The sequence below is a fragment of the Rhinopithecus roxellana genome, chromosome 2 (assembly GCF_007565055.1).
Source record: "Rhinopithecus roxellana isolate Shanxi Qingling chromosome 2, ASM756505v1, whole genome shotgun sequence".
In the NCBI taxonomy this organism is placed as follows: Eukaryota; Metazoa; Chordata; class Mammalia; order Primates; family Cercopithecidae; genus Rhinopithecus; species Rhinopithecus roxellana.
Genome location: NC_044550.1, coordinates 95,497,223 through 95,510,005, shown reverse-complemented (window position 1 = coordinate 95,510,005; position 12,783 = coordinate 95,497,223). Strand labels below are relative to the sequence as shown.

The 12,783-nt window shown below is 40.0% G+C and overlaps 2 protein-coding genes across 6 annotated transcripts in view; one reads left to right on the top strand and one right to left on the bottom strand.

Annotated features, from left to right (window-relative positions):
* Positions 1-12,783, bottom strand: part of KLHL2 (kelch like family member 2) — a 116,370-nt gene that overhangs the window by 42,564 nt on the left and 61,023 nt on the right. The gene's annotated exons all lie outside the window — the stretch shown is intronic.
* On the top strand, positions 675-2,885 carry LOC104663434 (glycerol kinase 3-like). The gene has a single exon (XM_030918111.1). The coding sequence runs from the start codon at positions 877-879 to the stop codon at positions 2,707-2,709; it is 1,833 nt and encodes a 610-aa protein (XP_030773971.1). The 5' UTR covers positions 675-876; the 3' UTR covers positions 2,710-2,885.

Below are 12,783 nucleotides of genomic sequence, written 5' to 3'. Positions count from 1 at the left end.
CTTTCAAGAAGCGTCATTTGAGTTGGCATGACTTCAGCTAAAAAGTGCTGGGTATCAAGTGCTTTCACAGTTCTCCAAAGGAAGAATCTTCTGTATCAGTAAATTAACATTGCAGTAGACCCTTGAATAATCAGCATCTATTCTTTGGCATGCATATCCCATGGCTAAGGCTAGTAATACTATTATTAAAACCACTCACTCAACACACATTTCTTTCAAGAGGGCAGTATTCAAATCATGAGCTTATTCTAACCGATGTTTATTTCAAGCAGTGATTCCTCGCCTAAATTATAGAAAGGTGGGCAAATGATTGAAGTAAATTTTCTATAGAAGAAACTGTTATAAAAACTGGTTTTACAGAGAATAACGCATATTCCAAATATACTTAATTAGGATGTGAGTTTATTGTTACTGGACTACAAAGTTAGATTATAAGCAAGGGTTAAATTGTATTGAGCCTGTTATCTATCACCCACAACAGTGTGGGCAATGCCAGGCACATAAAGAGGATAGCTTTGAAATGATTGACTACTGGGTCTGGGCTGAACGATCAACAGTTGGCTGGAAGAACAAGGACCAAAGAGCACAGATTTATGAAGAAATACAAGAGAATGAGAAGGTACACATGTAGTCGAAACCAAGGTGGAAACCCCAGAGTTCTAAATACCAGAAAGATCCAACAGACCCTGGAACTGTAGTCTAAGGTGATGAATGGGTCTGTGGGGGGAAGATGAGGGTTACAAGGAGCTATGAAGAGTCTCACGTGAGCCAACAATATAGATTCTGAAGGGCGTTGATGGCAGAAGAAACAAAATACACAGGGAAAGAAAATCTCAGTGTTAAAGACAGAAGTATGCCCGGAAGCCAAGAGAGAAAATGAGCTGCACAGAGAACTCAGTAGCCCGCCAGCCAGCCAGTCAGCCAAGTGAGGCTGGTTCACCAGACATGCGCGGCCTCGCTCTTTGGACTCGTCACCCGCCCCTCCCCCTCGCGCCGCCGTCACCCAGGAAACCGGCCGCAATCGCCGGCCGACATGAAGCTGGTCTCATGGCAGCCTCCAAGAGGGCAGTTTGGGGGCCATTGGTGGGGGCTGTGGACCAGGGCACCAGTTCGACGCGCTTTTTGGTTTTCAATTCAAAAACAGCTGAACTACTTAGTCATCATCAAGTGGAAATAAAACAAGAGTTCCCAAGAGAAGGATGGGTGGAACAGGACCCTAAGGAAATTCTACATTCTGTCTATGAGTGTATAGAGAAAACATGTGAGAAACTTGGACAGCTCAATATTGATATTTCCAACATAAAAGCTATCGGTGTCAGCAACCAGAGGGAAACCACTGTAGTTTGGGACAAGATAACTGGAGAGCCTCTCTACAATGCTGTGGTGTGGCTTGATCTAAGAACCCAGTCTACCGTCGAGAGTCTTAGTAAAAGAATTCCAGGAAATAATAACTTTGTCAAGTCCAAGACAGGCCTTCCACTTAGCACTTACTTCAGTGCAGTGAAACTTCATTGGCTCCTTGACAATGTGAGAAAAGTTCAAAAGGCCGTCGAAGACAAACGAGCTCTTTTTGGGACTATTGATTCATGGCTTATTTGGAGCTTGACGGGAGGCGTCAGTGGAGGTGTCCACTGTACAGATGTAACAAATGCAAGTAGGACTATGCTTTTCAACATTCATTCTTTGGAATGGGATAAACAACTCTGCGATTTTTTTGGAATTCCAATGGAAATTCTTCCAAATGTCCGGAGTTCTTCTGAGATCTATGGCCTAATGAAAGCTGGGGCCTTGGAAGGTGTGCCAATATCTGGGTGTTTAGGGGACCAGTCTGCTGCATTGGTGGGACAAATGTGCTTCCAGATTGGACAAGCCAAAAATACGTATGGAACAGGATGTTTCTTACTATGTAATACAGGCCATAAGTGTGTATTTTCTGATCATGGCCTTCTCACCACAGTGGCTTACAAACTTGGCAGAGACAAACCAGTATATTATGCTTTGGAAGGTTCTGTAGCTATAGCTGGTGCTGTTGTTCGCTGGCTAAGAGACAATCTTGGAATTATAAAGACCTCAGAAGAAATTGAAAAACTTGCTAAAGAAGTAGGTACTTCTTATGGCTGCTACTTCGTCCCAGCATTTTCGGGGTTATATGCACCTTATTGGGAGCCCAGCGCAAGAGGGATAATCTGTGGACTCACTCAGTTCACCAATAAATGCCATATTGCTTTTGCTGCATTAGAAGCTGTTTGTTTCCAAACTCGAGAGATTTTGGATGCCATGAATCGAGACTGTGGAATTCCACTCAGTCATTTGCAGGTAGATGGAGGAATGACCAGCAACAACATTCTTATGCAGCTACAAGCAGACATTCTGTGTATTCCAGTAGTGAAGCCCTCGATGCCCGAAACCACCGCACTGGGTGCTGCCATGGTGGCAGGGGCTGCAGAAGGAGTCAACGTATGGAGTCTTGAACCCGAGGATTTGTCCGCCGTCACGATGGAGCGGTTTGAACCTCAGATTAATGCTGAGGAAAGTGAAATTCGTTATTCTACATGGAAGAAAGCTGTGATGAAGTCAATGGGTTGGGTTACAAATCAATCTCCAGAAAGTGGTGACCCTAGTATCTTCTGTAGTCTGCCCTTGGGCTTCTTTATAGTGAGTAGCATGGTAATGTTAATTGGAGCAAGGTACATCTCAGGTATTCTGTAAAACCTACCAACTCATGGATTCCCAAGATGCGAGCTTTTCAAATAATGAAAGAACCCAGCAATTCTGTCTCTTAATGTGATGACACTATTCATAGACTTTGATTTTATTTATTAGCTACTTGCTGCTGCATGACCCTCCAAGTAGACCTGTGCCTTAAAATAAAGAAAATGCAGCAAAAAGAAACATTTGGTGTTTTTGTTGTTGTTGTTGTTGTTGCTTAACATCCACAGTTAAGGTTGGGCCAGCTACCTTTGGGGCTGACCCCCTCCACTGCCAAAACATCCTGCTCCTCTAAGATGTAGGATGAATTCGGATCCTCACCATTGGAATCTTCCATCAAACAGACTCAAACACTGTTGGATCAGGATTTGAGTCTCTGCATGACATATACTTGATTAAAAGGTTATTAGTAACCTGTTAAAAATGAGCAGCTCTTTGCTTTTAACAGACACCCCAAAAGTCTTCTTTTCATAGTCTTCTTTTTCATAGTAGAAGATGGCAACACCTTCACTGAATGTTTGAATAGAAACCTCTACTAAATTATTAAAATAGACATTTAGTGTTCTCACAGCTTGGATATTTTTCTGAAAATTATTTGCCAAAACTGAAATCCTTCAGATATTTTCCATGGTCCCACTAATTACAATGACTTTCTGTCTGGATCTTAAAGGAAAGGATACTTCCTTTTTTCTTCCATCTTTCCTTTATATATTTTTTACTTTGTATGTATAACATACATGCCTATGTATTTTATACACTGAGGGTAGCCCATTTATAAATTAAGAGCACATTATATTCAGAAGGTTCTAACAGGGCTGGTCTTAAGTGAACCACTATATGTATAAATATGTTGGAAAACAGCTGTATACATTTTTGGGCAACAGTTACGCATAATATTTACCAAGAGAATTTTTTTCTTAAAGAGCCAACATTTAAAATTTGTTTTATATCCATAAAAGAAAATATACTTTATTATGACTTCAACTATATTTCTTATCCCTTACATTTTTATTTAATTGTCTTAACTTAAAAAAAGAAGAGGGCCGGGCGCGGTGACTCAAGCCTGTAATCCCAGCACTTTGGGAGGCCGAGACGGGCGGATCACAAGGTCAGGAGATCGAGACCATCCTGGCTAACACGGTGAAACCCCGTCTCTACTAAAAACTACAAAAAAAAAAAAAAACTAGCCGAGCGAGGTGGCAGCGCCTGTAGTCCCAGCTACCCGGGAGGCTGAGGCAGGAGAATGGCTTGAACCCGGGAGGCGGAGCTTGCAGTGAGCTGAGATCCGGCCATAGCACTCCAGCCTGGGTGACAGAGCGAGACCCTGTCTCAAAAAAAAAAAAAAAAAAAAAAAAAAGAAGAAGAGGAAACTGTGGAATACTACAGTAAATATTGTTTTCAAACACAAGCAATAATTCAAATAGTTATTTTTCTTTTGAATTAATTTTAGACATATTTTGGATCCTATTGAGGGGATAAGAGGATGTCAAAGGAGTTAAATACCTAAGTAGAAAAAAATATAGAAATAAAGCCAAGAATCTCTTTCAGTTCAAATGTTATCAATTGTTAACAAGAAATTGCTATCTGGGATGACAGAATTATCTCTACTCAGTAGTATCTCATTATAATTGAAAAAAGTTTATCATTACAAATGCCTTCCAACGAAACCAATAATTTCTCAAAATATTTAATGTCACATAAGTTACCTAATCTAGCTTCTCAACGCCAATTTTTAAAAATATCTTAAAATTACTTTGTTTTGTAGTAAACAGTGAAGAAAAAAAAAAGTGAGGCTGATGGCAGTGAGAGAGCAATGGTCTGGAAGTGGTACCCTTTCACCTAGGTTCCCAGTGAGCTGTGGGTAGCAATCCCTTCAAGAAGTCTGCCCATGACATACAGGTTTGAGGGAAACACAAAGTTTCATTTACAACAAAGACAGAGGGGACACACATGAAAACAATTGCGCATATAAAAAAGTTTGATCATTTTATAGGCCTAGTGGAAAGGACAGAAGCAGGATAGTGAGGGGTGCCTGAACAGGTCTGGATAAAGTAGTTACTACTGCCGGGGCCTGGGATATATAAACTAATAACAGGGTTAAGAGCCAAAGAATGGAAAATAAAATGAAAGCACATCAGTAACTGGAGGACTTCTTTGTTGTTGTTGTTGTTGAGATAGAGTCTCTCTGTCGCCCAGGCTAGAGTGCACTGGTGCGACCTCAGCTCACTGCAACCTCTGCCTCTTGAGTTAAAGTGATTCTTGTGCCTCAGCCTCCTGAATAGCTGGGTCTACAGGCACATGCCACCATGCCTGGCTCCTTTTTTTTTTTTTTTTTTCTTTTTGTATTTTTAGTAGAGACCAGGTTTCACCATGTTGGCCAGGCTGGTCTCGAACTCTGGGCCTCAAGCAATCTGACCATCTCAGCCTCCCAAAGTGCTGGGACTGCAGGTGTGGGCCACCATGCCCGGCTCTGAAGGAATTCTCCATAGGCACTCCTGTTATTGAGGAATGCTGAGTGCTTACCAAGCCCAGAATTTCAGCTACAGCTCTAGCTTGAAAATGACAGTCAAGCTGGGTGTGGTAGCTCACACCTGTAATCCCGACTCTGGGAGGCCAAGGCAGGAGGACTGCTTAAGGCCAGGAGTTCAAGAACAGCCTAGGCAACACAGCAAGAGCCCATCTCTATTTTAAAAGGGAAAATGATACCACAAACTTCCCCAAAGATCAGTGCGAACTAGTATTAAGTAGTTTCTCAAATTTTCAGTATGGGAAGTGGTGAGGTATAGGAATGACTAAAAATCTGAAACAATTTTTTTTCCCCTTAAATGTGCTTGGCTATCAATAAGAAACACTGAATAAAATTCATATTTCAAGTTACAATTAAAATCCAATTTCCAAAGAGTCTTTTGCTAGAACTATTAAAATGCATTTAAACTGATGAGTTCAATTTTTATCTCCTGTATATTTTCGGCCTGCCAAAAATGCTAAAAATAAAGGTGCTAATGATTTGAGAAATGGTTAAAATATAGATACCACCCAAAAAACATGAGAAGAGTCCACAAACCAGCACTCTCTGAATAAGTCAGTGCATTTGGGGTTAACTGAGAAAAATTTCATTTTTAGACATGATGCAAAAAATAATTTCATATAGCTTTTTAAGCTAAAATAAAATAAAATAAAATAAATCTTTCAGGAGTATAACAAAGGCTGACCATAGTCCAGAACACCATGCCTCACCCCACAGGCCATTTAACCTGGGTGGTCTGGTGACACTGAGCTGTCACTCCACGCCTTGGAGAAGCAGCGTGGTCAGTGTGACAGGCTGTCACTGCCAGCACCACACTGCTGAAGCCACAAGAGCATCTGAGGGTGAGGAGCATGGATTCCACGTCCTCCCCTACTCTCACTCTATAACCTACCCATTTGGTTGCTCACATTTTTACTTTCCCTAAAGATACTGATGTCATTAAAAATAAGCATGAGTTCATGGAAGAGATCTCCATGGAACACTGTAATTTTTTCATTATATCTGTACAATTTAATTTAATTATAATGAATTCTAGAAAGCTTGTGTCCAATGGGCAAGAGAAAGAAATGAAGTTCTTATGTCCAGAATCTCTAGTGAGTTTTCAAAGGATAGAGAGTGCTCTTCTTATGTGCAGTCACACCATGTACCACACAATACCCTGAAGTCCTGCAGGCTTTCTCTCCTTATCCATCCTTTTCTCCCTCAGCTTCTTTCTCCTCCCTTCTGCTTTACATACATATATGTATGTACGTATCGAGTCATCTATTGCTATTTATTTCTTCCCTTCCTTCTTTGCTTTCCTACCTAGAAAAGCCTGTCACAAGTCCTACTGCCTATGATAGAGAAAAGAAAAAGAAAAAGAAAAATATTAACTTTACTGTCACTGTGTCCCGTCACCCTCTTGGAGTTCTTCACATGCTATGTGATTTGACTTGAAAGTAATTTGAAGGTTTGGGTAAATTTTCTGGACAAATAGAGTGCTTTAAAGACAAATCACCTAAACAATTACTTGTTTATGGTAGAAAAGGAGCTATAGACATCTTATTGCATGGACTCCTTATCTCCCCACCTCCTATTTGCTTAAAATGTCAACAACAATCAGGTAGTTTCACTATGAAGAACAACTGTGTGTTCGTCTGTTTTCACACTGCTGATAAAGACATATGCAAGACTAGGCAATTTACAAAAGAAAGAGGTTTAATGGACTTACACTTCCACGTAGCTGGGGAGGCCTTACAATGATGGCGGAAGGCAAGAAGGAGCAAGTCATGTCTTATCAGGATGGCAGCAGGCAAAGAGAGAGAGCTTATACAGGGAAACTCCCATTTTTAAAACCATCAGATTTTGTGAGACTTACTATCACAAGAACAGCAAAGGAAAGACCTACCCCCATGATTCAACTACTTCCCACTGGGTCCTTCCCACCACACATGGGAATTCAAGATGAGATTGGGGGCGGGGTGGGGACGGACACAACCAAATCATATCAAACTGTTTTATAGTATTATTCTGGATTATTTTGGAAAGTTTGTTGCAATTAGTTATCAATACACCAAAGATATGGAAATAGCTTCATTATACAAGCATGGTCTTTGTAATGGCATTTGTTTAAAATACAAGGATGAAATATATAGTTAAAGCATGATGATTGCTTCAAGATAATACAAGAGGATGTAAAAAATTCCTCAAGCTGTAGACATGATTTGTGCACTTTTCTACATGTACATTGGACTTCAGTAAAATGTTTGCATATAAAAAAAGGGAAGGGAAGTAATGAGGGTTATAATTAAAACAAAATTATCCCTGAGTTGACAACTGTTGAAGTTGGATGATGAGTACTATTCTATTCTTGTACATGCTTGCAATTTTTCATAATGAAAGATGTTTTAAAATGTTACCTAAAACCTAAGAAACTCAAGCAAATACAAGATTCAGAAGCGTGGTATAAAAGCAGTACATCCTTTAAAGCTAGATTCAGATGCAAAATACAGTGCACTAAAAATGAAGAATCAATGCTTCTTTATAATTTTACTGAAAGTGAATAATTTTTCATGAAAAATTACAAAGGAGGACTCTACAAACTAAGAAACAGGTGTTCTAATTTTGGTGGAAAATTGTTTATATTTTGTAGTATACTAGAATAAATTTAAGATTTTAAATAAGAGAAAGATTTTTAAAAATCTAATGATCTCCTAAAAACACAGTGAATGAGTTGCTTCTAATATAGGCAAAATTAAGAGTTCTAGTATATCATATGAATTATGTTTGGATATCCTGTGCATTAATCCTACTTTATTCATTCTCTCCGCAGGCACTGACCCTCCTTTCCTCATTAGCAGTCAGTAACATTTATCAAGCACTACAGAGACAACTGGCAGCCCAGGAAAGATAAAATGTTACACAGTGATTGTTTCACGTAGCAAAAAATATCTAAAAATATGAAAGTTTTCTTGGTTTTCCTAATAGACGTCACCTATAACAGGTGCATTAAGTCTAGCAGTTAATGGAATCTGAATTTAGAAGTAATATTTTCTATTTAGTTGAACAGAATTGGTTGCATTGGAATACACCAATAAATTCATATTTGTCTTTGGTTTTTCATGAAATGCTTCATCCTATTCAAAAGGGCTGCATGAATATTGTTAAACACTACAGGCATTCCCCAACTTACAGAAGGGTTGTGTTCTAAAAGCTCATCTGTAAATCGGCTTCCTAGAACTCAGATCACATTTTTTCACTGAAATAATTTTCTAAAGGGCAGTTAGGCCATCAGGCCACCCAATAGAAATCAATAAAGTCTAAATTTATTGGACCTACTGTACTTTAGTGAAGCACTGTGTTTTTGTTTTTTCAACTAACCACTTTGAACCATTATTTATTTGGTAAATGAAATAGGGATTTTAGGACTACTACTCTCCAATGCTCTGTGCAGGCAGAGACACACATATATATATATGCACATGCATTCTCCCTTACCCAGATCTATGTACCAAAAGCTTCCTTACTCATCAGAGTAAGCACACTGAAGCAGAGTTTAGACAAAGGGCTCTTGCATTTGAAGGCTGGGGCAAGTTACAGTTTCTAGAGCCTATTAAAGGAGCAGTGAACACAGAAGCTTCCATAGGAACTATTCCTATTGAGTCTCATAGATGCAAAGCAGAGTCTTGCAGGCAGTTGGTGGATTGTAACTTCTACCAGATTTATCTTCCAGAAATATGGTTTAAAAACAAATTAGCAACTTCCATTAAGTCCTAGACAGAGCAATCAGGCAAAAGAAAGAAAGAAAGGGCATCCAAATTGGAAAAGAGAAAGTCAAACTATCTCTGTTTGCTGATGATATGATCTTATACCTAGAAAGCCCTAAAGACTCCTCCAAAAGGCACCTAGCTTTGACAAATGAATTCAGTAAAGCCTCAGGTTACACAATCAATGTACATAAATCAGTAGCACTGCTACACACCAACATGACCAAGCTGAGAATCAAATCAAGAACTCAATCCCTTTTACAATAGCTACAAAATAAAATAAAATACTTAGGAATATATTTAACCAAGGAGGTGAAGAACTCTACAAAGAGAACTACAAAGCACTGCTTAAAGAAATCATAGGTGACACAAACAAATGGAAATACATCCCATGTTCACAGATTAGAAGAATCAATATCATGAAAATGACCACACTGTCCAAAGAAATCTACAGAGTCAATGCAATTCCTATCAAAACACCATCACTCTTCATGGAATTAGAAAAAAACAATCCTAAAATGCACACGGAATTTTTTTTAAAAGGCCCCAATAGCCAATGTAATCCTAAGCAAAAAGAACAAATCTAGAGGCATCACATTACCTGACTTCAAATTATATTAATGTAAGGGTATCATAACCAAAACAGCATGGTACTGGCATAAAGTAGATATACAGATCAATGGAACAGAATAGAGAACCCAGGGCCGGGCGCAGTGGCTCAAGCCTGTAATCCCAGCACTTTGGGAGGCCAAGACGGGTGGTTCACGAGGTCAGGAGATCGAGACCATCCTGGCTAACACGGTGAAACCCCGTCTCCACTAAAAAATACAAAAAAAACTAGCTGGGCGAGGTGGCGGGCGCCTGTAATCCCAGTTACTCAGGAGGCTGAGGCAGGAGAATGGGGTAAACCCGGGAGGCGGAGCTTGCAGTGAGCTGAGATCCGGCCACTGCACTCCAGCCTGGGCGACAGAGCAGACTCCATCTCAAAAAAAAAAAAAAAAAAAAAAATAGAGAACCCAGAAATAAAGTAAACATTTACAAACAACCAATCTTCAACAAAGCATACAAGAACATAAACTGGAGAGAACAAATGGCAGCAGACAGTTTCTGCAGACTTAAAACGTTCCTGTTTGACATCTCTGAAGAGAGCAGTGGTTCTCTCAGCATGGCGTTTGAGCTCTGAGAATGGACAGACTGCCTCCTCAAGCGGGTCCCTGACCCCTGTGTAGCCTGACTGGGAGATAGCTCCCAGTAGGGGCTGACAGACACCTCAAACAAGGGGCTGCCCCTCTGGCACGAAGCTTCCAGAGGAAGGATCAGGCAGCAATATCTGCTATTCTGCAGCCTCTGCTGGTGATACCCAGGCAAACAGGGTCTGAAGTGGCCCTCCAGCAAACTCCAACAGACCTGCAGCTGAGGGTCCTGACTATTAGAGGGAAAACTGACAAACAGGAAGGAATGGCATCAACATCAACAAAAAGACATCCACACCAAAACCCTCTCTGCAGGTCACCAACATCAAAGACCAAAGGTAGTTAAAACCACAAAGATGGGGAGAAACCAGAGAGGAAAAGCTGAAAATTCCAAAACCCAGAGCGTCTCTTCTCCTTTAAAGGACTGCAGCGCCTCACCAGCAAGGGAACAAAACTGGACAGAGAATAAGTTTGCCGAATTGACAGAAGTAGGCTTCAGAAGGTCGGTAATAACAAACTTCTCTGAGCTAAAGGAGCATGTTCTAACCCATCACAAGAAAGCTAAAAACCTTGAAAAATGGTTAGACGAATGGCTAACTAGAATAAACAGTATAGAGAAGACTTTAAATGACCTGATGGAGCTGAAAACCACAGCAAGAGAACTTCGTGATGCATGCACAAGCTTCAACAGCCGATTCGATCAAGTGGAAGAAAGGATATCAGTGATTGAAGATCAAATTAATGAAATAAAATGAGAAGACAAGATTAGAGAAAAAAGAGTGAAAAGAAATGAACAAAGCCTCCAAGAAATATGGGACTATGTGAAAAGACCAAATATACGTTTGACTGGTGTACCGGAAAGTGATGGGGAGAATGGAACCAAGTTAGAAAACACTCTTCAGGATATTATCCAGGAGAACTTCCCTAATCTAGCAAGGCAGGCCAACATTCAAATTCAGGAAATACAGAGAAACACCACAAAGATATTCCTTGAGAAGAGCAACCCCAAGACACACAATTGTCAGATTCACCAAGGTTGAAATGAAGGAAAAAATGTTAAAGGCAGCCAGAGAGAAAGGTCGGGTTATGCACAAAGTAAAGCCCATCAGACTAACAGCAGATCTCTTGGCAGAAACTCTACAAGCCAGAAGAGAGTGGGGCCAATATTCAACATTCTCAAAGAAAAGATTTTCAACCCAGAATTTCATATCCAGCCAAACTAAGCTTCATAAGTGAAGGAGAAATAAAATCCTTTCCAGACAAGCAAATGCCGAGAGATTTTGTCACCACCAGGCCTGCCTTACAAGAGCTCCTGAAGGAAGCACTACATGTGGAAAGAAACAACTGGTACCAGGCACTGCAAAAACATGCCAAATTGTAAGGACCATTGATGCTATGAAGAAACTGCACCAATTAACAGGCAAAATAACCAGCTAACCTCATAATGACAGGATCAAATTCAAACATAACAATATTAACCTTAAATGTAAATGGGCTAAATGCCCTAGTTAAAAGATACACACTGGTAAACTGGATGAAGAGTCAAGACCCATTGGTGTGCTGTACTGACGAGACCCATCTCACATGCAAAGACACATGCAGGCTCAAAATAAAGGGATGGAGGAAGATCTACCAAGCAACTGGAAAACAAACAAACAAAAAAGCAGGGGTTGCAATCCTAGTCTCTGATAAAACAGACTTTAAACCAACAAAGATCAAAAGAGACAAAGAAGGGCATTACATAATGGTAAAGGGATCAATTCAACAGGAAGAGCTAACTATCCTAAATATATATGCACCCAATACAGGAGCACCCAGATTCATAAAGCAAGTCCTTAGAGACCTACAAAGAGACTTAGACTCCCACACAACAATAATGGGAGACTTTAACACCCCACTGTCAACATTAGACAGATCAACGAGACAGAAGGTTAATGACAAGGATATCCAGGACTTGAATTCAGCTCTGGACCAAGCAGACCTAATAGACATCTGCAGAACTCTCCATCCCAAATCACCAGGAAATACATTCTTCTCAGCACCACATCACACTTATTCTAAAACTGACTACAAATTGGAAGTAAAGCACTCCTCAGCAAATGTAGAACAGAAATCACAACAAACTGTCTCTCAGACCACAGTGCAATCAAATTAGAACTCAGGATTAAGAAACTCACTCACAACCACACAATTACATGGAAACTGAACAACCTGCTCCTGAATGACTACTGGGTACTTAACGAAATGAAGGCAGAAATAAAGATATTCTTTGAAATCATTGAGAACAAAGACAGAACGTACCAGAATCTCTGGGACACATTTAAAGCAGTGTGTAGAGGGAAATTTATAGTACTAAATGTCCACAAGAGAAAGCAGACAAGATCTAAAATCGACATGCTAACATCACAATTAAAAGAACTAGAGAAGCAAGAGCAAACAAATTCAAAAGGTAGCAGAAGGCAAGAAATAACTAAGATCAGAGCAGAACTGAAGGAGATAGAGACACAAAAAACCCTTCAAAAAAATCAATGAATCCAGGAGCTGGTTTTTTGAAAAGATCAACAAAATTGATAGACCGCTAGCAAGACTAATAAAGAAGAAAAGAGAG

Coding starts and splice junctions, on each gene's coding strand:
- LOC104663434 (XM_030918111.1), top strand. CDS start 877: ATGAGCTGCACAGAGAACTCAGTAGCCCGCCAGCCAGCCAGTCAGCCA.